The sequence below is a fragment of the Pteronotus mesoamericanus genome, unplaced genomic scaffold (assembly GCF_021234165.1).
Source record: "Pteronotus mesoamericanus isolate MK-2021 breed Mesoamerican mustached bat unplaced genomic scaffold, CSHL_Meso_final scaffold_533, whole genome shotgun sequence".
Lineage (NCBI taxonomy): Eukaryota > Metazoa > Chordata > Mammalia > Chiroptera > Mormoopidae > Pteronotus > Pteronotus mesoamericanus.
In genome coordinates, this window is record NW_026555320.1 from 2728901 (window position 1) to 2755787 (window position 26887).

At 50.3% G+C, this 26887-nt stretch overlaps 3 protein-coding genes across 3 annotated transcripts; all 3 read right to left on the bottom strand.

Moving 5' to 3' along the window:
* Positions 1 to 373: 373 nt before the first annotated feature.
* LOC129087650 (putative serine protease 45) lies at positions 374 to 12714 on the bottom strand. The gene is made up of 6 exons (XM_054594595.1): positions 12624 to 12714; positions 6334 to 6360; positions 2636 to 2783; positions 1932 to 2206; positions 943 to 1106; positions 374 to 607 (listed from the first exon to the last, which is right to left on the bottom strand). The coding sequence occupies exons 1-6, from the start codon at positions 12712 to 12714 to the stop codon at positions 374 to 376; spliced, it is 939 nt and encodes a 312-aa protein (XP_054450570.1).
* A 2423-nt stretch (positions 12715 to 15137) lies between these two features.
* LOC129087651 (serine protease 44-like) lies at positions 15138 to 18538 on the bottom strand. Its single transcript, XM_054594596.1, has 5 exons — positions 18196 to 18538; positions 17742 to 17898; positions 16811 to 17099; positions 15957 to 16088; positions 15138 to 15371 (listed from the first exon to the last, which is right to left on the bottom strand). The coding sequence occupies exons 1-5, from the start codon at positions 18536 to 18538 to the stop codon at positions 15138 to 15140; spliced, it is 1155 nt and encodes a 384-aa protein (XP_054450571.1).
* A 3808-nt stretch (positions 18539 to 22346) lies between these two features.
* Positions 22347 to 25587, bottom strand: LOC129087652 (putative serine protease 42). Its single transcript, XM_054594597.1, has 5 exons — positions 25380 to 25587; positions 24908 to 25064; positions 24300 to 24562; positions 23284 to 23444; positions 22347 to 22583 (listed from the first exon to the last, which is right to left on the bottom strand). The coding sequence occupies exons 1-5, from the start codon at positions 25585 to 25587 to the stop codon at positions 22347 to 22349; spliced, it is 1026 nt and encodes a 341-aa protein (XP_054450572.1).
* Between the last annotated feature and the right edge of the window lie 1300 nt (positions 25588 to 26887).

The following is a 26887-nucleotide window of genomic DNA, read 5'->3' on the forward strand; positions in this document are numbered from 1 at the left end:
ATGAAGGAAAACCATCAGCCGCTGCTCTGGGGAGGCACCTGGTATAATGAATTCCAAGGGACCCTGCCCTCCCAGCCACCCCCAGCAACCAAGGCCACGCAGAAAAGAGAACAGAACCAGGTCACATTTACACAAATTTAATCCCTGCTCTTCTGGGCCCCAATTCCAGAGCCCTGCTAGGCCATACTTCCCTTCTCTGAGTCGACCAAGGCCTAGCCATCCAGCACATCCCTCCCTACTGGGACCAGGTGTCCCGGGGCCGCTCTATCCCCACATTGACTCTTGCCGAATACGGACACGTGGCCTTGGTCTGTCCTTGATCTGGCTCCATTCAGCAGAGGCAAAGCAGGAAGAAGAAAGGAAGGGGGCGAGATCAGGGGCCCACTTGGGGCTGCAGCAGCCAGGACAGGAGTAGAAGCCAGACAGAGGTGCAGGGGCCTGAGAGAGCCCTGTTGCTCATTTGATTCTTGATCCATTTGCTGTATTTGGTGACACGTGTATACACCCCTGGATTCTGTGCTTTGGCGCAAGCCTTTTCCCAGGACAACACTCCAGCCAGGGTCCATCTGTCCTCGACTTCACAAGCCAATGGGCCCCCAGAGTCCCCCTAGGCAAAGACAGGGGAGTGACAGGTTCGGGGCTCAGCTGGGACCCAGGGGACACAGGGGACCCGGAGTGCCCACCCTCTGCATTCCTCTTGGAAGATTCTTTCACTCCTTCAGGATCTCGCTACCTGGGGTCCTCCTTTAGCTTCATTGTTGGGGACCCCTTCCCAGAATACTAGGCAAAATCAAAGTCACAGGGGAAGAAAGATGGGAGCAGAGTGCTGCCTGGTGATGGCGACAGAAGGGAGGCCAAGCAGACCCCTCCCTGGGGACTCCCCCCGCACCAGGGCATCGTCCCCAATGGAAGGGGAGCTCCCCGGACCTCCCCGAAACTCACATAGCACAAGTTTTCTCCGTAATTGGTGGCACAGATCATGTCCTCCAAGACAAGGGGGACAATGCGGGGGATGCGGGACTTCTTGCGGTAAATCTGGTCACATCTCTTGTTGTCCATGATAAACACCTCGGCCTCCTGCAGCTCTGGGGCCAGCGTGGAGTTGACTGTGGAGGAGCCCAGCCCAGTGGGGTGAGAACCAATGCTTCACTCCACTCAGCCCTGGTCTTTTCCCAGTGTCTTGTCACCTCTACCCTGGAGACTCGGTCAAGTCATGTCCCTTGATGCCTCCTTGCCCTCCTTCCTGGGCCCCTCCCGCTGCCGTGAGGACCGGGCCTGGCCAGCCCTTCACTCGCCCCCCCCTTCACCCCCACCAGCTGTGTTTCAGGATGCCTTTCTCTGGGAAGCTCTGGCTTCTGAACCAAGCAGGCCACAATCCACGCTGCCGCGCTACCACTGACGCACGGGGATGCCAGCCACACGCCGCTGCTGTGCAGCCTGACCCGCTGCACTGGCTGTGCCACCTGAATCAAACTCTCTGCCCCCACAGGCAGTTCAGGCAGATCCTCTGCCCAGTGTTCTTCCCAGACCCCTCTGGGCTACAGCACAAGGTCACCTGACGTCTTTCCCTGTCAGCCTGTGCCCGCTCCGAGCTCAGGGATGAGCTCCCAACAGGCAGGGCCTATGCTCCCAGCAACGAGCGTGGGGCAGATGCTTACAGTTCAAGTGAACAAATGAGTGAGTGAGTGAATTGGTGGCTCCCTGGCTCTGAGCTTCTGTGAGGCAAATGATCCTGCCCAGCCCAGGCAAGACTAGGCCGGGATGAGGTGCCCACAACAATGGACAATGGTTCCCACGCAAGGGGCAGTCCTCACCCACCCCAGAATCAGGGGCTGGAGGGAGCAGCCATGGGCTTCCTGAGAGGCACCACGCGGCGGTCCCACAGGCAAGGCCCTGGAGGAACTGACCGCACCCACCCCCATCCTGCTCACCTGAGAAGCGCTGCTTAGCCTGGCCCCAGCCGGTCACCCAGCACTGTGTCCCAACCTTCAGGTTGTAGGTGGGCTCGGGGAGACAGATGGGCTGCACGTACTTGCTGAAGAAGACGGGAGTGTGAAGCCGGAGAAGGGCAAGGTCGCCCATGAGGAAGATCCGGCCCCAGTACTTGGGGTGCAGGATGATGTCACTCACGGGGATCGAGATGGCCTTCCTGGGGTCCGAGGGCTTCAGCTGGGAGGTGCCGAGGGTCACCGAGTACTCTTTGGTGCTACAGGGGACACAGAGCCCCCCCTGGTAGATGGCAGGGACCCAAGCAGCACGATGCCCCCAACCCCCGCCAAGGGCCCTCTCCCTTAGATACGACTGCCTCCCCATTTGTCCTTCAGGTTGATGCAAGGTGGCCTGGTCTATGTGCTGTGTATGTAGGTGTTGGTCTACATGTATGTTTTCTCACGTGGGGATTGGGGATTCTATACTGAGTCAGTCTGTTGCCCTGTTTAGGATGCAGCCTTTGTTGCTTGGAGCTCCTGTCCCAGTTCAGTCCTTGGTCCCCGGTAGATCCTGAGCGTGGCTCCTCTGTTCCAAACATCGCTTCCCGCTCCCTACTCTCAAGCTGCCTCACAGGAGAAAGAAGGAAGCTGGGCCAGGCCTGTTGCAGCCCTCGGTCCCAGGCCCTGGGGACGTGGGCCATACTCACCCTTGGATGCAGTGGGCCGCGGTCACCACCCATTTGTGGTCAATGAGGGCCCCTCCACACACGTGTTCTCTTTCCAGCTGGAGGCTCACCTCCCAGGGCCAGTGGCGGGTCCCATCCAAATCCTCCGACCACCAGGGTTTGCCACAAGCTTTAGGAACAAGTGTGCCAAGGAGACACAGTGACCACACAGAGAAGGATAAGAATGACTGAGACCAAGGTCCCCCCGGGGCAACTCGCACAAGGCTGTAAACCCGGGTCTTGTTCCCATTTCCGTAAGAGGCAGAGAAGGGCAGCGGCCTGCCCAAAGGCACCGAGCCAGGCAGAAAATGACAGCGACAGAGACAAAATGCATCAAGATAGAGACATCAGAGGAGGGAAGAGAGAGATACCAAGACACACTGGCAGCACAGAACCTCAAAACAAGGGAGAAGCACGGAAGAAGCCCCAGGACAAAAACTGCATTTTCTCGTGTCTGGAGTAAGTTCCTAGGCCACGTTCCTGAACGGCTCTAATGCTGGCTGCCTCTCTCAGAGGCCCGCGAGGCTCAGAGCACAGACAAGCTGCAGACTTCTGATCCTACCCAGGCCATTCAAGAAGGAACCCAGCCTGGGGCCGCCCCTCACAGCTTACACTCTCCGTGTGCACGTAGTTCCAACAGTCAAGTTCTACGGCTCCATGAATGGACAAAGATGCTCATATTATAAATAAAATATTAACCAACATCATATTTTTATAAAATACTGCACTGTAATCATGAAGAGATTGTCCCAGGAGCACAAGGGTGGTCTCTCAATGGGGGAGCCCTGGGTGTATTCTCTACAAAAAAGACCCCGTGCTTTTCTCAATACACACAGAAAAAGGCACTGGAAAAATTCAACACGTATTTGTACCTAAACACACACACACACAAACCTCTTACCTAGCAAACTAGGAATAGAGAGGAAATCATTGACTTTATAAACATTATATGCCACAAAGCTACATAAAATGTCATATAACCCTGAGGAACAGGAGAAAGATCGGCTGCACGCGAGACTCGGGAATAATGGCACTTCTTGTGAGGAGGGCACCGGGGGCCTTCCGGTGCTGCTGCTGCTGCTCTGCTCACCTCGCTGGTGGTTGCACAGGTGTGTTCGCTGTTGATTATTTCTGGAGCTGGACACGTATAACTTGCGCACTTTTTGTGTGTATATAATACTTCGACAACTTACTATTAAAGTCAGTAATTTTTCTCTATCCCAGCACAACCAACAGAAAAATAGATTCAAAATCAGTATACATTTTCAATAGCAAAAATGTATAAGGCACCAAGGAATTAACTTATCTCACACTACACAAGATTTCTGTGTCAATACATCTACAATTTGAATAAAGGACTCCAAAATTAATTGGCATAAATGGAGAGACATCTGTTGCTCTTATATAGAACAACTAAATATTTCAGATGTAGTTCTGAGACCAGCGGAACCTTTCTCAGGATGGATGGGAATGTTCTTCAGTTACTCTTTAAGCCTCTCCTAGATAAGATTAAAGTTTCTCTTCAGGCCCTCCCCACACCGACATGTCTGTGCCTTCCCTGGTCTGCGCCAGCACACAGTGGGAACCTGGAGAACAAAGAGGCCCACTCCACACCTGCGGGAAGAAACCCAGAGCTATATAAGCCCAACTGCAGCAGCCGGGGAGCCATGCTCAGTATGGGGAGCATGCTCAGCAAGGGAACACACAAGGGGCTCCCTCGGTGCACCGAGCTCCCTCCCTCCCTCCTTTCCCTCCCTCTTGTTTCCGGTAAACTTCCTTTCAAATTGGTTTCATCTCTGCTTTTGACTTCTATCTTGGGTAGGGGAGGAGGGAGGGCAATATGCCCTTCGTCGGTGACAATTTTTCCCCAAATTAATTCTATAAAGTCACTTTCCAAGTTAGAATTGTTAAGAAATTTGATAAGCTTACTCTAAAATTGAAATAGAAAAACAAAGTTTCCTGAATAGCTCAGACATTAAAAAAATAGGTCAAAGAAGGGACACTTGTCCTTGAAGACATTAAGGCACACATCAAAGCCATAGTAATAAAAACAGCGTGGCACTGACGAGGACCAAAGGAAAAGAATAGCCAACATAAGAGATTGCTCCATGGACTACAGGAACTTATTGTAAAGATAAGTTCCACAGCGGTACCCACAGCTGGGGGGTAAAGGGCAGCTCACTAAGCATATAGTGCTGGGAAAACCAGTTCACTCTAGAAGAAATAAGAAAAACAAAACTGGATTCCTGTCTCTTAGCACTGGAAGACCTAATCAAAAAAGGTCAAACTGTAGTTAACAGCAGACCATGCCATGTGGGGTAGGAAAGGACTCCTAAAACAGAACCTCAAAACACACACCATAAAGCATTAAATTTGGAACCCTGATGACATAGAATGAAGGCTTTCTGAGCCCAGGAACAAAGTTAACAGACAGGTGACAGATGGGAAGGCAATATTTCCAATGTCTAAAATCAGTAAGAGACTTTCATTAGGAATATACAAGAAAATCAACAAGAAAAAAAGAACAGACAATATGAAAATTATAAGGACAGGCAATTTATTACAAGAAAAAACTCAGTAGGCCAATAATAGCACATTAAAACATGCTTAAACTAATTGGTAATGAGAAAAATGTCAATTAATCAAGGAGTCATTTTTTTAACCTATTAGGTTAGCAAAAAAATGTAAAAGATGGGTTGTATCAAAGGTTGATAGACCTGTAGCAATACACACAGCTTCACAAACTGCTGGTAGGGATGCAGAGGACTGACCAAACAGAAATATGGACAGGAAATAAAAGTATGGCATCAGTGTAAATTTTTGAAGCTGGTAAGTGCACTATGGTTATCTGAGAGAATATTAGAACATACACACCGAAGTATTTAGAGATAAAGAACCATGTCCTATGTCCTGCGTAACTGATTCTGAGAAAATGTTGTGTGTATGTGTGTTCTTTGCACTGCTGGCATTTTCAGTCTTCTGTAAGCTTAAAATCATTGCCAAATGAACTGGTTTTTTTAATGGGGCTGAAGGAAAAGAGTAGGAAACAGAAAGAGGCCCAGAGCACATGCCATTTCTGTACGTTAAAAACACATGCATACAAAACTGCAATATGTGTTTTCATGAGAACACACCAAGAGAAAGATACATATTGAACATATAAAATAGGTTGGGAAGAGCGTAGAGAGAGGGAATGAGGGTGGAGCAGGGACGTAAGCAGGGATGACTAACTTAGTCAAATGATTCACAACAAATCAGAGTGTACCTTTCACAGGGGAGGTGCCTGAATAAGCAGAATAAACCCGCCGTCCACCCTTGAGGTCTAAGGATAAAGACAGGAAGACCCAGAAGTGCCAGGCTCTGCAGGTGCTCCGTTTGCAAAGAAACAGTTTAGAACCCAAAGGTTTCTGTGTAGAAAAGGGACACACCCCCGGATGGGATACAGTCTGGGCTGAATTCAAAGAGGCTCCGCGTCCCACGGGCTGCCCTGCTGCACTCTCCCCCACGCTGCTGGGGCTGTATGTCCTGACCGCCACGGACTATCCTTCTTTAGGAAGTAAACCCTTGACATGAAATTCCTGCTTCCTCCAGACCCACAAGCACCATTCAGGTGACCCTCTTCAGAACATACCCTCCCAGGAACTGAGGCTTCCCTGCAGCGGGGGGCTCACCCTACTCACCTGGTTCGGTATCATTTTCTTTGTAACCTGGAGGAGAAAAGGAGGACAGAGATGAAGCAAGAGATCGTGGCAGGGTGACAGTGAAGGGGTGCATTTTCATTGATTCGTTCATTTAGTCATTCGCCAAATATTTTCTAACGTCTGGCTCCGTTCCCAGCCTGGAGCCCAGAGCCGGTGAGGTCCAAGGTATCAGACAGATGCATGCTGTATGTGCCCTGAGAAACATGCTGGCCAGCAGGGGACACAGAAGCAAACACAATCACTGACATGATATAGTGCAGAGACAAGGCCGCAGAGGTCAGGTGAGCCCGGAAGAAGTAGTGGAAACAGGGGTTATTGTGCCAGGTCTTCAAGATGAGAGGGAAACAAAAATGAGATGTAACAATGACGTTCCTTCCAAAAGATACACCGCAGTGTCTGCCTGAGGCTCCGGAGGATAAAGGTCAAGGCCTGCAATGGCAAGAAATGAAGCCAGGGGCGCAGAGTCAGGGAGGAGGGCGGCCAGTGGACATGTGACATTGTCAGGCTTAGTATAGTGAAGTCAGAAAGGAGAACAAATAGGAAGGCGACAAGACTGAAGGCAGGGAGGTCCCATCAGAGGCTCTGCAGAAACCAGGCAATGAACGTGCAGGTCTGAAAGAGGAAGCGGCCGTGAGAAAAGACCTGGCGAGCTGGAGGTGGGCGAGCTAGAGTTGGGGCTTGGGGAGGTGGCTGAGTCCAGGTGACCCTCTTCCCCATTTCTTTTTTTTTTTAGGGATTATATCTTTTTAATTTTTTTAAATTTTTAAATCATGTTTATTCTATTACAGTTGTCTCAATTTTTCCCCCTTTACCCCCCTCCACCCATCCCACCCCCATCCCCCACTCCCACAGTCAATTCCCACGCTGTTGTCCATGTCCATGGGCCATTCATACATGTTCTTTGTCTAGTCCCTTCTCCTTCTTTCCACCATTGTCTTCCTTCCCCATCCCCTCTGATCACTTTCAGTCTGCTCCATGTTTCCGTGCCTGTGGTTTATTTTGTTTGTTAGTTTATTGTGTTGAATAGATTCCACTTATAGGTGAGATCATATGATATTTGTCTTTCACTGACTGGCTTATTTCACTTAACATAATATTCTCCAGTTCCATCCATGTTGTCACAAAAGGTAGGAGTTCTTTCTTTCTTCCTTTTTTTTAATGCAGATTGATTTTATTTATTTTTTAAATGCCAAAATCAATTATGAAATATTTAAAAAATCTAAATCCATTATAAAGTCTCAGCAATTAAAACAATATGACACCAACACAGAAATAATTAAGATTAATGAAATAAAATGAGCATTCTAGAAACAAATGTATATCTCTGTCTAGCAATGAAATATATGATTAAATTGATATTTCAAATCAATGGGGAAAATAAGGCTTATTCAATAAATAAGGTGCATGAACCACTATGACTTAAAATAAAACAAATATAGAGTTCTATTTTACACACTATACAAAAAATATTCAGGTGAGTTAAAAATCAATATATAAAATCTAAGGAGTTTCAGGAGAAAATGCAAAATAATATTTTTCTTACCCTGAGGTAAAATATTCAAATCTAGCAGCTATAAAGTAAAATATTGACAATATGACTATATTAAACATTTAGGACTATATAGTAACATACATACAAAAAAAGGACAAGTAATAGAATAGGAAAATATTTGCAACACATCTAAAAAAGGGTTAATAGTTTTGGGTTTGGTTTTATTTTTTTAGGGGAAAATTCTACAAACATTTAGTCAAAAAATGGATAAAGAATACCAAAAAGTCATTTAAAGCTTTTTAAAAATAATAGAAATAGGCAAGAAATATACAAAAACAGGTTTACTTTCAACAAATAATAAAATAAAAATTAAAATAACACAGCACTGTCACACTCAGATTCATAAGTATTAAAAATATTGGTAATATCAAGTACTGATGACTGTGACAGGAACTGGGTATTCATAGACTCTTTTTCTTCATCTTCTTAAAGCAGTCCCTTTAGCATATCTTGCAATGCTGGTTTGGTGGAGGTGTATTCTTTCAGCCTTCTTTTGTCTGGGAAGCTCCTTATTTCACCTTCCAGTTTAGTTGAGAGGCTTGCTGGGTAGAGCAGTCTTGGTTGCAGGCCTTTGCTTTTCATTACTTGGAATATTTCTTGCCATTCCTTTCTGGTTTGTGTTTCTGTTGAGAAGTCAGCTGCTGGCCATACCGGGGCTCCCTTATATGTTAATACCTGTTTTTCCCCTGCTGCCTTTAGGATTCTTTGTTTGTCTTTGATATTTGCCATTTTAATGATGATGTGTCTTGGAGTGGGCCTCATGGGTTCCTCTTGAATGGGACCCTCTGTGCTTCCTGGACTTGTGTGACTTTTTCTCTCCTCAAATTAGGGAAGTTTTCCATCATTACTTTTTCAAACAGGTTCTCTATCCTCCTCCTTCCTCCTCTTCTTCCTCCTCTTCTTCTCCTGGTATCCCTATTATACGGATATTACTACGTTTCAGGTTTTCCTGCATTTCCCTAAATGCCTCTTCATACTTTTTGAGTCTTTTTTCATTTTCTTGCTCTTTCTGGGAGCTTTTTTCTACTTTATCCTCCAGCTCTCTGATTCGATCCTCTGTTTCATCTAGCCTGCTTTTGATTTCTCCTACTGTGTTCTTCAATTCAGAAATTATATTCTTCATTTCCTCTTGTCTCTTATTGATAGTTTCTATGTCCTTTTCCATGCTGATATAGTTTGCAGTAAGTCCCTCATAGTTTCCCTGTAGTTTTTGGTAATTCTCTCTGAGCTCACTGAGCTCCTTGAGCTTCCTTAGAGCCATTGTTTTGAACTCAATATCTGGTAGTTTACTTGCCTCTATTTCATTTAGTTCTCTTTCTGGGGATTCCTGCTTTTCCCTTCAACCGGGGGGTGTTTCTTTGTCTTCCCATTATTTGTGAGACTCTTCTTTTTTGTTTCTGCTTCTTAAATTGATCTGTCTTGATTTCCTGACTTTGTGGTGTGAACTTCTATGGTAGGAGACTGCTGTTTTTTCTTTCTGAATCTGCATCTGATGATGTCAGATGTTGACCCTGTCTGACCTTAGGCAGTCTGTTCAGGACTTCCAGGAATCTACTGTTTGTGGCTGTCTCCTTCAGTTGTTAATCTAGTCATTCTGTACTCAGCAGTCAGGCTTAGACACCACGGGGCAGGGCGGAGTCCCTCACACTGCTGCAGCTCAGGGGAGTGGTCTACCTAAGCCAGATGGTTGCTGCTGTGTGGGGAATGAGTCAGCACTGGGATCCCCCCAGCCACTCTTTCAGTTCTCTCTCCAAAGCCTCCATCTCCAGTCTCTCCTCAAGTGTCTCTAGACCACTCTGTACCCCTTTTAGCCCCAGATCTACTATCTGTGGCTTCCACTCTATAGTCATCTGTCAGGCTTTAGCACCAACAGGCCAGGGCAGAGTCCCCCTGGGGCAGGGCTGTTGTGTCTGCTCACAATGTTGCTGCTCAGGGAAGTAGACTGCCTGAGCAAGATGGCTGCTGCTGCATAGGGGATGAGTCGGCACCGGGATCCTGCCGGCTACTCTCTCCATTCTCCCGCCAAAGCCTCCTTCCCCAGTCTCTCCTCAGGCACCTCTAGCCCACTCTGCCCTACCTTTGCTGGAGTCCAGAGTAAGTGGCTGCAAATAAAAATGTATGCATTGGCCCTTTAAAAGGCTCTTTGCATCTCCAGCCACCTGTCTCTGGCAGAGAGCAACCCTGCTGCTTTTTGCAGCTGGATGTTATCTGTGTACTTTTTGGGCTCTGGTGCTGTAGGCTGGAGATCCCTGCTTATGGTCTAGACCCCACCCTTCTCAGGGGGAGCCAACTGGCTGTTTCAATATCCTTCTGGTGCTGCCACCCGTGGGCACCCCGCCTGCCTTCTCGAGTCTCTACCGCATGCCTTACCAGTTAGGTTGTGCTAAAGCTGACCCTTCTACCTGTCCGAGGTTATAAGGCTCCTCTCTCACTATTGTTCAGTTGTTGGTTCCAGGTGATTTCTCCACAATTTAGTTGTAATTCCAGATTGGTCCTGGGAGGAGGTCAGTATGACTTCCATTCACTCCTCCACCATCTTGATTTCCTCCCCATTTCTTTTTTATTTTTATTTTTTTAATCCTTACCCAAAGCCATATTTTCATTGCTTTTAGAGAGGAAGGGAGAGAGAGAAACACTGATGTGAGAGAGAAGCATCAACTGGTTGCCTCTTAGATGTGCCTGGATTGGGGAATGGAACCCACAACCTAGGTATGTGCCCTGACCAGGAATCAAACCTGCAACTCTTCAATCATGGGACAATGTTCCCACCAACAGGCCAGGGCCCCCCTACCCATTTGATTTTAGAGACAAGTGGCTGCTCTCCACTGAATTAGAGAACAGAGTAAGAGAACCAGTCTGTAGGAAGATGAGAGCCTCCCAAGAAGTTGGGGTGTTTCTAGGTCATTCAGGTGATGTCCAGTAGGTGGATGCACATCCAGACATGTGAAGCAGCATCACCTAAATGGCAGCTCACTGCCCAGGGCACATAATTTCACCCAGGGAGCAACAAAGAGGGGACCCAGACAGCACCTTAGGGAACTCCAGTACATCAGGGATGAACAGAGCCGGGTAGCTGGGAGGGAGGCAGAGGAACAAGGGAGTTACCCTGAGGGAGAGGAGAACTGAGAGAGGCTGAGCCTCTCTTAGGTGGATGGCAAGCTCCTTCAGTTACTTTTTGAGCCTCTCCTAAAAAAGATTACGTTTTGCTTTTGTGAAAAAGAAGAAGGGATTAAGAAGTGCAAATTGGTAGTTACAGAATAGTCACCGAGATGTAAAGTACAGCATAGGGAATACAGTCAATAATATCATGATATCTAGGCATAGGGCCAGGTGGGTACTGGAAATATCGAGGATGGGGGGAACCACTCTGTAAAGTACATGATTGTGTGACCACTGTGCTGTACATCTGAAACTAATACAGAATAATATTGAATGTAAACTGTAACTGAAACATAAAAATTTAAAAAAAAATTAAACTTTCTCTTCAGACCTCCCCCAATCAATGTGTCTACAGCTGTGCTAGTCAATGCCAGCCCACAGCAGGAGCCTGGAGAACGGAGACCCACTGCACCTGCGTGAAGAAACCCAGCGCTGCATAAGCCCGACCCCAGAGCAGTCGCAGCCATGCTTGCTGCTAGTGTGGGCTCCGTCGGTGCATCGGGCTCCCTCCCTTCCTCCTTTCCCTCCCTCCTGTTTCCAATAAACCGCCTGTTGAATCGGTTTTGCCTCCTCTCTTTATTTCTGTTCTGGGGTGGGGACAAAAACTTCTTGGCCAGTGACAGATTCAGGAGAGGTGCCAGAGGACCAGAGAAAATGAAAAAGGAAGTAGTAGTAGACACGTCGGGGACAGTGCAGCAGGCACGTGCCAGGAATGGGCTAAGGATTAAATGAGGAGGCACTGGAAGGAAGCATGAAGTGAACACTGTAATTACCAGAACTCCTGCAGTGAGGGAAAGAGGGAACACACAGCAAATATGAAGGGGGCGGGGAGGGATAAAGGTCTGTGAGCGAGGCTGATGGAGGCAGCACAGGAGGGCCCACCTTGAGCACGAGGCTTGTCTCTGATTCCTAACACGTGGGCGAGGATGGTGTTGAGTAGTCAGGGGCCCCGGGGGCTGGAGGCAGTCGGGGAGATGGCGCCTGAAGGCCGCATCCGCTGAGTGAAGGAAGCGCAGCCAGTGAGGCACACGGTTGGGGTAGGGGGTCTGGGTAGGAGATGAATTGCAGAATATTGTTTAAGTAGATGGAGACCAGGAGTTTGTGTGGGCCAGACCGCGTGCCTGAGTGGGGTCTGCAGGGGAGCCCGGCTGCCCGGGAAGGTCGGAGTCTGGGGAGACAGGGGTAGCATTTGAGAGGCCTGAGGATGCCGTCAAGAGGGCGGTTGGGGTCTTTGCCATAACACCCACGCTGATAGCGGAAGGAAGTGGCTGACGGGCTAGGGGACCTGTCAGGGGTCCTCAGAAGGCTGCAGGGCCGGTGGGGCCTGAGGGAGGAGGCCAGGCAGGACAGGAGTTCAGCATTCCTAGAATCGTCCTGGCGAGCTGACTCTGGAGTGGGCGGGTCACAGAAGTCCAGCGGGACGCTATGCCGAGAGCCAGCCCCTGTCCTGTCTCCAATGAGGGTTTGGTGGAGGGGAAGGGGTGGGAGGAGGAGGAAGTAGGAAGAGGAGGGGGCGGGGCCTGGGGAAGAAGGCGGGGAACAGCCGCTGGGGCCTCACCCAAGTTCAGCAGAGGCGGCAGCAGCAGCAGCAGGAGGCTGCTGATCAGGCCTCCAGGCCCAGCACTGAGGCCTGACGGCGAGGCAGCCATGAGGCGCAGAGGCGTCACCTGGCGACTTCACAGCCTCGAAGGCACCCCGAAGCGTGACGGCACCGCTGGCGCACGATGGCGGCTCTAGCACGTCACCTGACGGATTCCCAGGCGCGAGACCGCCCGGCCGGCTGCAGGCGTCTAACGACGACGTGCGAGAACACTACGGCGTCCTGAACATGCCCTGTGCCCCGACCTCGCGCCGGTTCCTGGAAGCTGACCTCAGAGCCCTGGATCTGTGAGTGCCTCCCCGATTCCCCATCCCATGAAATCACCCCCAAGTGCCTTAAATTGGTGGCAGTGCCCCCAGAACCTGTCCAGTGAAGGCACACCCAAATCCCAAGACCAGTGATGGCACCTTGTCGCCCAGCCTCTGACTACAGCCTTGGTCCTCTGAGCTTCGTCCACTGGAGTTTCACAACTTAAATGGATTTGAAAATCTGGAAAGCTGTAGAAAGCACAAGGAAGAACAGTAAGGCTGGGGGACCAGGGATGATGTCTTTGAAAAAAGCAACATATGAGCTGGACCTAAGACTTGGACAGAGTCTTGGGGAGCTGAGATTCCTCTTCTTTCACCGACCACCACCCGGAGGGTGTAGCTTAAAGACACGAAGGCCTCGGGCTTTCCCAGGGTGTTCTGCAAAGGGATCACGTCTTTGAATCTGCTGGTGAGGTAGAGATTGGGAGGTGACCACAAAGATTCCTGCACGTCTTATCCAGAGTGAAGGCTCCAGCTCTGGAGACCACATTCCCCAGCCTGGCATCTGAAGGGGTTCCTGTGTGTTCCCACCAAGAGGAAGGGAGTAGAGGTGATGTCTGTCACTCCCCCACAAAGAGGAGATGCCTTCTGTACCCGTGTTACTGCAGAGCAGCACTTCTTGAAGCGTGGTCCCCAGAGCAGCGGCAGCATCACTTGGCAACTTGTTAGAGGTGAGAATTCTCAGGACCCCTGCAGACCTACAGGACTGGGAACTCTGGGAGTGGAACCGGTGGTCTGCATTTTACCAAGGCCTCCAGGGAATGCCGATACAAGCAAAGCATGACCACGGGGCTGAGTGGAGCCATAAGAAGGAGCAAAGCTACCTGAGGACCAAGTTATATGAAGAAGAATTGACTTTATTAACTGAAGAATACTCAGTGGCTTCTTAAGGCAGCTGGTTGGATGTGTATGAAGAGAATAGGTTGGTTGCAAGCTCTGTCTCTCAACCCCAGCCTTCCTCGGGCAACACGTGGGACTCACACAGACTGCCCTCTGAAGTCCCCAGATATACAGAGGGACACCTTGACTCCCTGGGAGAGCAGGGGATAGAAGATCCAAAGGGAGTTGGTCAGCAGCTAGACAGAGAAATTCTGGGACACTGGGCCCTGGAATGAGGATAAAGAACTGGATCTTAATACAGTGACTCTCTCTTGCCCTGCTCCCTGGGAGAATGCCAATCTTCAGTAACAAAGGAGGGGGTAAGCAGATAGTAAAAGCAGTAGAAGAGGGATATTCCTCATGCCCCAACTTTATCCTTGATCCCACGTCCAGTTTCTCTGGATCCTCTATTCTGAGCTGTAGAAGCTATTAAATTAGGCTACAAAGCTCCCTGCAGACCCGCGGACAAGTATCACAGGAGCAGAGGCAGCAGGGCCCAGCCATCCGAAGGAATCACATCTGAGCTGGTAGGGAGTCACTGCTCCCTCTAAGGGCATAATAAGAACCCTGTATAGTTCCTAATCTCCATGGGAAACTAGCCCACCACACAGTATGTTATATGCAACCCCACCACATCCTGGACAGCAGAGCTTCAGAACATCGACGCGTCTTCAAACATTTATTCAACTGATGTCAGAAATCTCCATGCTCCTTCACACCTCAACACAACTTGGACTGAGCCTGGGTATGGGCATCAGGACACTGAGGAAGGGGGCTGACCAGGAAGCTTGCGTGGCAGAGGCTGGCCACTCACCAGATGGATCTGCACTGGGGTGCAGGGAGCTTCTCCCCACTCCAGACACCTGAGTCCTGTGGAAACCACACCGCAGCAGGGACAGAGTGACACCTCATTCACTCTCTCTGGACAATCACCAAGCTGACTGGTATCACGAAGCGTCAGGCCGAAAGTTGTCCACTGTTGATGACACCTCTTCCTTGGTAGACGTTCTCCAAGATGTCCGTGCAGCGCCTGCCCCCATCCCCTGGCACGTCAGCTGGCCCGCCAGCTGGGACGGTTTCACCCCTCCTTTCCAGCACTGCCCGCGGGGCACAGCCAGGGTGGAGGCGTGGCCGAGGCAGGAGCCTGCAGCGCCAGGCAGGGACACTTTCAGGGCCACAGTCTTGCTTCTACTCTCTGTTGTGTGGCTCTCCGCAGGGTCAGTGGGTCCCAACAGGAATGTGAGGAGAGGGTGCTGAGGAGTGGGAGGGGGGCATGCCGCGGTGATCAGAGGGTCTCCAGGAGGCCCAGGGGCAGCCCCAGCCACAGGGGTAGGATGAGGAAGCTGGCTGAGTCTCGGGAAGGCTGACTCATATGATCAATGACCCAGTCCTTGTAGAAACTAACTTCTGTATAAACGCCAGGATATCCTTTGCGACCACAGCCATAGCCCCAGCTCACAATTCCCACCTGGACCCACGTGTCATTCAATTCACAGACCAGGGGGCCCCCAGAATCTCCCTGAAGAAAGAGAGAGAAACAGGAATGGAGGAAGACCAACAATCAGAACAGGCTGCCCTCCCAGCAGGGCACTGGGCAGGTGGTTGTGTTGGGGGCTTCCTGGGATCTGAGAAAGAGGCCCAGGGGTCTGAGAAAGAGATTTAGAAGTTGAAAGAAATGTTTTTTAAAAGTTGAACATTTTCCACAAACAGCATTTGTATGTATACTCAAAAAACTGAAAATATTGACAATAAACAGAGAAAATGTACATATTCTGAGATAACAATCATGAGTAAAGTCCTTACCTCAGTACACTGCCCATCACATAGGAGGGGTTCAAAACATGTGACCCGTATCATTGGTGTTTCCTGCCTGAACCTCCCGTCCTCCCCGTCCCCCCCGTCCCCCTCCAGACAGCGTCAGCTCCTCTCTACTGAGAGACTGGATCAGGCCACCCTGCTCAGCAGCCTGTCCCACTAAGTCCGCTTAAATTGAATGAAGGATGAACGGAGGGGCTGGCAGGTGATGCGGTGCTACCGCCTGTGGATGAAGAAACTTTGAGGGGACAACCACAATTCAGAGGCAGCAGAGGGCCCATGAACTGACCTGGCAGGAATCCTTTCCTTGAACATTGTAACCACAGACAGCCCCTTTCTTTACGAAGTCTGTTGAACTTCGTAACTTTTTCTTAAATATTGCATTACATTTCTCATAGTAAATAAGGCTTTGCTCAGCCTCCTGAAGCAGTACTGGAGCCTGGGATTTGGAATCTGTAAAGACAGTTCAGGAAAAGGCAGATCTGATCAGTGGGCCAGGACAGGATCCCCCCCCACCCACTCTGGGTCTCATACAGCGTGATCACACACAGACACCCTCTGAAGGCAGTGGATATTGTCCCCGCCTGACACTGGAAGAAATGAGACCCAGACTCAGGACCAGAAGAGGCAAGGCCTTAAAAGCCTGAGAAATCAAAACCAAGTATCTGCCACTCTGAGTACCATTAGTAATAGTGACAAGTGTCCTACATAGCAGGAAAGTATCTTTACTTTGGAGCAGGATCACAGGCTCTCAGCCAGGAAGTGCCCCAAGGGTACCGAATCCAGCCTCCCCCCAGGGATAGGAGGCCTACAATTTCACACTGAGGCCTTCTCTGGCCCCTTCTCATTTGCAGAAAACTCCCTCAACACCAAGGGAGGGACTTCCTGTTTGGGACAGCTCAGATTAGCAAACAAATCAACACCCTCCTCCCGCTCCCTCCCGCTGAGCTAAAGCCCACCTTGCTTGCCGCCCAAACCCCTAGGTCCTGACATACTAACAGAAACTTGCAGCATCATCAAGTTACTCCCCCTGCAGCACCTCCTCCACCCTCTTCCCTTAGCCACTGGCTAGAAAATTGCCTCCCTGTGTCTCCCTTTAGCTTGGAGGCCAACCCCAGGGCGCGGGGCAGCCCCTCCCCTGGCCTGGATTTGCTTCACAGTCTCACCTTTCTCGTGTAATTTTCCCCACCCAGTCACCCAGCACTCTGTACCAGCTTGCACCGGGAAAGCCTTCTCAGGAAAGCACACAGGCTGGATGTATGAGGAGTAATTCACGGGGAACTCGAGCAGAGCCAGAGCAATGTCATTTTCCATTACTCTAAGAGTACTGTAATCTTGGTGGATGACAATATCGCGAACGGGGACCGACACAGCCGTCGCGGAGGAATGCCTCACGTGGATGTCTCCCATCTTCGCCGTGTACTCCATGAGGCTGCAGGGAGAGCCCGGAGGGTCCGCATTCCCCTTCTACACGTTCTAGGTTCTTCCCAGCCTCCTATCTCCAATGCCAGCCATCAGCCACTTCCCTCCCTCCAAACCACATCCCTTTCCCTCACCCCTGGCCGCTCTACCCATTGGTTCTCCAAGTTTGGTCCTCAGACGAGCAGCATCAATATCATGTGGGAATTTGTCAGAAATGCAAATTCTTGGATCCCCCTCAGACTTACTGAGTCAGAAACTCTGGGGCCGGGGTCAGGCAATCTGTGTTTTAAGGAGCTCCGCGGGTCTTTCTAGGCTTATTAAAGTTTGAGACCACCGATCTAGCCAAATTGGTCTCCTACATCCCACTCCCTTTGCAAGTCTTTGCCCACACACTGTCCCCCACTGGCATCTCTCCCCCTTCTTGCCACTTGGTGAAGGCTAATCAGCACTGGCTCTGAAGAAGTGGCTTTCAAACTGATTTTGCATCTGGACTTTCCAGCCTCCAAGGGCCCAAATAGTAACCTGCAACCTGAAGAGGAGGGACTGTGATCCCCTTTTTCAGGTGAGGAAGAGAAAGCTCAGGAAGAGACAGCACCGGCCTCAGGTCCCACAGCCCGAGCCGGAGCCCATGCCCCGGGTCTGGAACACTCACCCGTATATGCAGTGTGCCGCCGTCAGCACCCAGCGATTGGCAATGAGGGAGCCCCCGCACACATGTTCATCGTTGATCTGCAGGCTCACCTGCCAAGGCCACTTCTTCTCCGCCGCAGGTCTTCCACCAACTATCCTCATAGCCCGATGGCCACATCCTGGGGCAGGTCAAGGAAGGGAGGGGACAGAGAAAGTAAAGCCATGACACCACTACCACCAGGATCACATAATCCTCAGAGACCTCAGAGCAAGGCCATGGCCTCTCTGACCCCAACGCAGGCCTGTTTTCTCTGACTCCTCTGAGAATGGCCAGGGACTCTCAGGTCTCAAGGGCAGGGTTGGGTCCACTCCGGCCCCCTCCCCCAGGGAAAATTTGTGTTTCCTGAGGCCCTCCTCCCCCAAGGCCCTCAGACCTGGCCAACTCTGTGTGGCCAGGCAGGGCCCAGACACCTCACCTGTAGAAATGATCCCCGTTTCTCTGGCTTCCACTGCTGGGGGTGATGTCTGTGGAGCGGCCAGAGCCTCGTCGGAGCCAGAGCCCCCCCGAGTAAACGCCACCCAGTCGGGGGACCCTGAAGCCGAAGGGGATTCGGGGGCTTCCGAGGGTCCCTGAATCTCTACGGATGGCAGCTTCCACAGACTCGCGCCAGCGGGGTCCTGGCGGCCGCCCCCGGAGCGGGGCGTGGGAGAGCGTGAGGGCAGCGCAGACGCAGCCTGCGCCCCTTCCCCAACGGCGCCGGCCTCCCAGAGCCACGGTTGAAGGATCAGGAGCCCGAGCAGGAGGTCCAGGGAAGCCATGGCACCGCCTTGGCCCTATGGTGGCACCCCCTCGCAGCGGCTCCGGCCTCTGCCCGTGTTGGCAGGAAGCAGGGGTCCTGCGGCAGGATCCCTCGCGCCCCTCCCCCCGCCCCACCTCGCTCTGTGATGTCCTCTGGAGGTCAGGGTCTGGGCCCACTGGCTGCGGAGTCCTGCGTGACTCAGGTGAGCCTTCTCTCTTTCCAGCTCAGCCTGGACTCGGTAATGGGGTGCTTCCCTCGCACTCAGTGTCCCCTGGCCCAGGTCCCTGGCCGCAGAGAGCGGCAGCCACCCCAACACCCGATGTTCACGCAGATCCATCCACAAGAATCAGCTGTGCTTAGATTAGGCCTTTCTCAGCATTTCCCTCTCCTACTTGTTTACAATAAAAAACTTAAACTAAACATAAATGGTGCACTTTACTAACCACTGCGTTAGAGATAATAGTGCTCCTTTAAGAAAAAAAATCAACACCCACATGAAAAGAGCCATCAGCAAAATGCACATCAAAACTCCAATGAGATATTATTGCACACCTAACAGACTGGCTAAAATTAAAAATGGTGACAACACCGAATACTGACAAGGATACAGAGAGATACTGGGTAATTCATACATTGTGGTAGGAATGTTAAATATTACAACCTCTCTGGAAAACAGATTGGTGGTTTCTTAAAAAATAAAATATGCAATTACCATATGACCCAGTAATTGCACTCCTGGGCATTTATCCCAGAGAAATAAAGATTTATGTTCACACACAAAAATAACTGTTCAAATGTTTATAGTAGCTAAATTCATAATACAGTAGTTCCTCCTTATCCACGGTTTCGCTTTCCGTGGTTTCAGTCACCCCTGGTCAACTGCAGTCCAAAAATACTAAATGGAAAATTTCAGAAATAAACAATTCCTAAGTTTTAAACGTCCCTCCGTTCTGAGCAGTGTGGTGAAATCGCACGCTGCCCTGCTCTGTCTGCCAGGTCTGTGAATCATCCCTTTGTCCAGCACCTCCATGCTCTATACTCTACCCACCCCCTAGGTACTTAGTAACCACCTCCATTATCAGATCAACTGTCCAATCACCCTTATTTTACTTAATAATGGCCTCAAAGCACAAGGGTAAGGATGGATACTGGCAGTTGGGACATGCCTAAGAAAAACTGAAAAGTGCTTCCCTTAAGTGAAAAGGTGAGTACGCTACACGATATTTTGAGACCACAGTCATATAACTTTTATTACGTTCTGTTATAATTTTTTTCTCTTGTTACTAGTTATTATTGTTCATCTCCTGCTGAGCCTAATTTATAAATTAAATGTATTTAGATATGTATGTGTAAGGAAAAAACACAGCACAATTTTCCCTTGAACATCATCATGGGGTTAGGGATGCCAACACCCCTCACAGGTGAAAAATCCACAGATAGCCCTGGCTAGTGTGGCTCAGTGGATTGACCACCAGCAGGAGAACCAAAAGGCCGCCGGTTCGATTCCCATTCAAGGAACCTGCCTGGGTTGCAGGCCAGGTCCTCAGTTGGGGGCATGCCAGTGGGGGGCTTATGAGAGGCAACTGGTCAATGTATCTCTTGCACACTGATGTGTCTCTCCTCTCCCCTCTCTCTGAAAAGAACTTAAAAAAAAAAAAAAAAACAGTATGTGGAAAGTAAGCCAGACGCAAAGGAGTAATTACTATATTATTGTATTAATATGTGATTCAATTACATGCAAATCTGATCTGATAGTAATCAGAACAGTGTGTACCTCTGGGAAAGGATGATTAAAAAGGGATACAAGGGAATATCCCTGGCTTGATAGAAATAGTCTCTATTATAATTTGTGTGACATTGACATGGAGTATACATTTGTTAAAACTCGCAAAATTATACGTGACAATGTACATGTTTTACTACATATAAATTACATCTTGACGAAGAAAATATAAAAATTCACTAAGAGATCATAGCCATTCATTGACATAAGCTTTTAACATTATCAATTTTTTTAAATGAATACAGTAGAAAGCAATGGCATATAGCAAAGTAGAAATAAAAGGAATTTACTCTTAATAATAAATGGCTATAAATACTTATACGAAAACCACTCAGAAATAAAGCCCCAGAGAACACCAATTGAATCAGGCAGGATGAGGTTTTTCTGTGAATAACTGAGACCAACGATGACAGTGTCTTAATCAAAAGAGAAGGTATTTCTCTCTTGCATCAAAAGAGTTGTAACGGCAGCCCTACACATTCCAGGAAGCCAAGTTTCTCCTAAATTCCTGTTCCTTACCCTCAGCATGTTCCTCACATCCCAAGATGGCTGTTCAAGCTCCAGTCACCACATACACATTCCAGCCAGAAGAGAAGAAAGTGATGAAGAAGGTCTTGTCCTATCTCTAAGGACATTTCCCAAAATCCATACTCAACACTTGTTTATACTTTGTTATCCAGAACTTAGTGTCACATTTAGATATATGGGAGGCCCAGAAGGGCAGTCGTTATCCTGATCAACATATGCCCAGACGGAAGGGGATGAAAGGTGCCAGGGGAGCCAATTAGCAATCTTTACCCCTGTGCACCTCTTTATCCACCTAAACACTCACATGAATCTTTTCATAGGCAAAACTCACAAATCTCCTCCTAAAAGAAGGCAGCCTCAAACCTGCATGAACAGGAAAGGAAATGGGGGGCAGTGAGCTACTCTGGGACCAAAGGGGAGTCGGGGCAAAGGAGCCAGCACAGATGCAGCGAATGCCAACCTGTCCTCTCCCCTGGGCTTCGACCTTGCTTCACATAGCTTGGCCAAGGCAATCTGGTGCTCAAGGTTCTACATACCTAGACAGGGACTTCCTGGGATAGGCAGGGGTTGCAGTTTGGATTCGCTGCCCTGACTCCTCTTGCTTCCAGGCTCTCTCACTTCCTCCTTCCCAGATGCAATGGTAGCAATTTGGCTGTAAAGCTCGTTGCAGACATGCTAACAGCCACAGAGCAACAGCAGGACCCTCATGCTAGACCCACCTGTGGGACTCCCATCAGGGTAGGCAAGGCCCTCCCCTCCCACTGCAGGACTTCAAGAGCATCATAAACATCTTCCTAAGATAAATGTGAGCTAAGTTCTTCTAGTGGCCCCACATCCCAGACCAGTAGAGATGCAGAACACATAAGCCAGTCTCCAAACATTTATTCAACTGATGTCAGAAATCTCCATGCTCCTTCACACCTCAACACAACTTGGACTGAGCCTGGGTATGGGCATCAGGACACTGAGGAAGGGGGCTGACCAGGAAGCTTGCGTGGCAGAGGCTGGCCACTCACCAGATGGATCTGCACTGGGGTGCAGGGAGCTTCTCTCCACCCCAGACACCTGAGTCCTGTGGAAACCACACCACAGCAGGGACAGGGTGACACCTCATTCACTCTCTCTGGACAATCACCAAGATGACAGGTTTCACGAAGTGTCTGGTCAAATGGTGTCCACTGTTGATGATGTCTCTTCCTTGGTAGACATTCTCCAAGACATCTGCACAGGGCCTGCACCCCCCCAGCAGGTCAACTGGCCCGCCAGCTGGGACGGTTTCACCCCTCCTTTCCAGCACTGCCCGCGGGGCACAGCCAGGGTGGAGGCGTGGCCGAGGCAGGAGCCTGCAGCGCCAGGCAGGGACACTTTCAGGGCCACAGTCTTGCTTCTACTCTCTGTTGTGTGGCTCTCCGCAGGGTCAGTGGGTCCCAACAGGAATGTGAGGGGAGGGTGCTGAGGAATGGGAAGGGAGGCCTCATACCAGCCTCAAAAACAGGAGAGGAACGTGCCACAGTGATCACGGGCTCACCAGGATACCCAGGGGCAGCCCCACCCACAAGGGTAGGATGAGGAACACCAGTGGATACAAAATGGTAGCCTTGTTCACCACTTCGACTATCCACTTAGCATAGTCCGCAATGTCTGTATAAACTCCAGGTGTGTCTCTACGACCACAGCCGTAGCCCCAGCTCACGATCCCCATCTGGACCCATGTGTCATCATACTGACAGACCAGGGGGCCCCCAGAATCTCCCTGAAGAAGGAGAAAGAAACAAACTGCAGGATGGGGAGAGTACCCAAGTCCGAGAAAACTGGTCATACTGCACGGAGAGCCTTCCCCAGGCTCCCACCAGGCCCCAGGTCTTGTGCATGTGAGAACTAAGAATCAAAAAGTTAATGGGAAAACACTAATATCCTCCCAGGCTATTATGACATGTTATTTCCCAAACTGTAGTGGTTGTGAAACACTCTTATCACCTCTGATGAGAGCCCCCAGATCCTTTCATCTAGCCTAACATTTCTCTAGAGGTCTTAACCGAGACAGCCAGCTGCCTCCATAGTGCGAGCCCCACCCCCAGACACCCCATACACGCCCCTGCTCAAGCAGAGCTCTTCTTGTCCTTTCCCAAAGCTGCTCTGGTAGCCCCACCACTAACCAGCTCAGCCAGAAACACTCAGCCTCCGCCCCACCAGCACAGTTGGTGCCACGTAGGAGGAACTCAATGAAGGGAACTTATATTATTAGCGTTACCTGTCCCCATCTTCCCACACCCCAGAGTGCCCCCAGACAGTGAGGTCAGCTCAGGAGAGCCATGAGGGTTTCTCCCCAGGCATTTCCTTAACTAAGGGTGAAAGGACAAGGTAGTAAATAACCCAGGCCCTGCCATTTGGGAATGAAGTAGCTTTGAGGTGACCACCTTAATGCAGAGGTAGAAAAGGGTCCATGAACTTACCTGACAAGAATCCTTTCCTGCATCTATATAGCCACAGAGCATCCCTTTCAGCACCATGTCCCTAGTCATTCGCATGGCTTTCTTGATCATCTCATTACACTCTTTGTAGTAGGTGATGTATTGGTCGACCTTCTGGAGAGTATACGAAGCATATTCACCACCTTCAAGTAAAGAAACTCAGCAGTGGTTGGACCCGCATGGGGGACAGTAAGTCCCCAAGCACCTAGAATCCACCCCGAAGAAGGCAGAATAGTGGGCACTGTCCCCATTTGACGCCAGAGGAAATTGAGGCCCCAAGTTAACATTGAGAGAAGAGAAGGTAAGAGCCAAAACCAAAACAGGAGAAGGGAGAACAGATCAGGACAGAAAAAGGCATGGCCTTACTGGCCTGAGAAATGACAACTAAGCGTCTGTGACTCTGAGTATCAACAGTAATAGAGACAAGTGTCCTGTGCTTTAGTAAAGTGTCTTTACTTTGGAACAGGATCACAAACTCTCGGACTGGAAGTGCCCCAAAGGTACTAAATCCAGCCTCACCTCAGAGACAGGAGGCTCACCAGCTTCACCTGGCTCTGCCCAGACCCACAGACAGGTACCCACCAAGACAGGTACTTCCAGTGAGGGACAGGTGTGACTGGTAGAGAGCATGTGATACCCTGAGCCGAAATCCACCTTGGATAGAGCCATAGCATCTGGCTCTGTCCTCAAGGAGCCTAAAAAATATTCCCAAAGCAGCCAGGCACGATTTCCCCACATATCTGCAGAAGGAAACTTCCTCCATGTATTTCTTCTCCTGAGAGTGGCTCTGGCTCCCAGGACGGGTACTTTTACCAAGTGACCCAATTTCTGGGCTCAAGACAATCGGGAACTACACACCCACGGCTGCTAAACCGCTGCCCCCTTCCCTGTGGGCCAGGCCGTCAGCCGCCCTGTCCCTCCCTTCGGCCCCCCTGTGTCCCCCAGGGAACAGGCTGCCTCCCCTGACCCCAGCTTGCCCCGCTGCCTCCCAGTCTCACCGATTTCTTGTGTCCTGCCCCATCCGGTCACCCAGCACCTGGTCCCAGCTGCCACCTTGAAAGTCACATCAGGGATGCAAACAGGCTGGATGGTCCCGGTGTAATTCACAGGGTAGTGAAGCTGCAGAAGGGCAAGGTCGTGGCGAATGGTTCCAGTCGTGGAGAATCGCGGGTGGACAATCATGCTTTTGACAGGGACCACCACGCTGGTGACTTCCTGGTAGACACTGCGATCCCCCATCTTGACGCTGTAGTGGTGACGCCTGCGGGAGGAAGCGCAGGCCCCCGGTGGAGACCCTAGGACACACCCACTTTTCCCACATTTCAGGTGTTTCCCCAGGCAGCCCCCACTCCCCTCCTCACCTCGCTCCCACTACCCTCTCCTCAAGTCCCTCCTAATGACTCTCCGAGCTGGTCGGCTCGCCCAAATGGTTGTCCTCGCTCGCCATACCAGCACCCCAGAGCACGAGGCCGCCGACGCAGAAGCCCTCCCGCCTTCCTTTCACAAGCTTCCGCTTTAGCTTGCACTTCCGGCTTTTTTGGGCAGGTGTCAGGAAGGCAGGCAGGCCCGAGGCCGGAAGCCTGGCGCCTCCGCCCGCGCTCCTCACCTCAGAATGCAGTGGCCGGCTGTCAGCACCCACCGCTGCGAGATGAGGGAGCCCCCGCACACGTGCCTGCCGCTGACCCGCAGGCTCACCTGCCACGGCCACTCGCCTTCCTCCACTTCCTGGCCGCCCACGATTTTCAGGAGCACGCGGCCGCACACTGCGCCAGAGACCGTGGTGTAGGCAGAAGAGCCTCAATAAACAGGGCCTGTCTGCCCAGAGCTCCCTGCTTCCCTTCAGACAGCCCTGAAGGCCGCGTCCTCTAGGGCTCCAGGGACGCGCTTCAAGTCCCCAGGCCATGTCCCTCAGACCTCTAAGGCCGAACCGTGTCCCTCTCGGCCTCCACAGGCACGGCTGCGGTCACTCGGACCCCCGAGGGCGGAGCCTGGTCCCCCGCCTCCCCAGACTCCCAGGGAGCCGCACGTCCCAGTCCAGCGCCTCAGCCCTCGCCTGGTGACTCCCATCACGAAGTCACCTGGGGTGAAGTCCACCACTTTGCAGCCTCCCGCGGTGGGTAGATGCTCCGACGGGCTCGCCCCGGGGTCCTGGAGGCCGTCCTCTGAGGGGGTGGGAGGGAGTGAGGGCGCCGCACACACGTCGTACACCCCCTCCCCGCCTGCACCGGCGTCCTGGAGCCAGGGCTGAAGGAGCAGGAGGCAGACCAGGACGCCCAGGGACGCCATGGCACCGCCAATGGCCTCGGCCCTCTGGGAGCGCCCCCTCGCGGCCTGGCGTCAAACCGGGGGCCGCCGGGTCGTCCAAAGGGCAGAAACGGCGGGGCCTGGCAAGGCAAGGTTCCTTGCCTGAGCGAGAAAATGTCACACTCTCCGTTTCACTCAGATCCTCGCTTCACACTGTGTCCAGCCGCAGCACCCAGGGGTTAGGGTACTTCTGAGGAAAGGATAGGGACCTCCCAGTTTGGAGTGGGGAGGGAGGGTGCGGGCACTTCCAGGCGGGTGCCTCCTGACGCCCGTGCCCTCCCCGGTGTGGTAGCTGGCCTGGCGCTGGCGAGAAGAGGCGATCTGGAAACGGGTTGAGGAACACTCAGTTCTCCAGTATCCTGACTTGCTGCAACATATGATCTAAGATGTCTGCTTTTCAACAAAAAAACTACGAGTCATGCAAAGAAGCAGGAAACTTGGACCAGTACATAGGGAAAAGAAGCAGATAACAGAAGCTGTCTTTGAGGGGCCCCATGTGTTGGAGAGACTCCACTAGTGCATCAAAATAGCTATTTTAAATACAATATGTTCAAGGAAGTAAAAATAATTATGCTCATACACCTATATGGTATACATATATGTGCATCTATACACCCATCTCAATTGATGAAAGAAAGCATTTGACAAAATTTAACACCCTTTCATGATTAAAAAAATTCAGTAAACTAGGAATAGAAATTTTCTCAATATCTTAAAGGCCATATATGAAAAACCCACAGTGAACATCATACTCAATGTGAAAGACTAAAAGCTTTTCCCTAAAAGCAGGAACAAAACAAGGATGCCTACTTTCACCACTTCTATTCAACATGTTACTGAAAGTTCTAGCCAAAACAATTAGTCAAGAAAAAGAAAGTCATCCAAATTGGAAAAGAAGAAGTCAAATTATCTGTGTTCACAGACAACATGATCTTATATATAGAAAACCCTAAAGATACACACATATACACACAACACCTGTTACAGATAATAAATTCAAAAAAGTTGCAGGATACAAAGTCAATATGCAAATATCTGTTGCATTTCTATACACTAACAGTGAACAATCAAAGAGGAAATTAATAAAACAATCCCATTTACAATAGCATCAAAAAAAAACAACAACTTAGGAATAAATTTAATCAAGTTGGCGAAAGGCCCATACACTAAAAACTATAAAACATGGCTTAAGGAAATTAAAGAAGACTTAAGTAAATGGAAAGACACCATATATTCATGGCCTTAATCTTGTTAAAATAATAACATTATCCAAACAATCTGT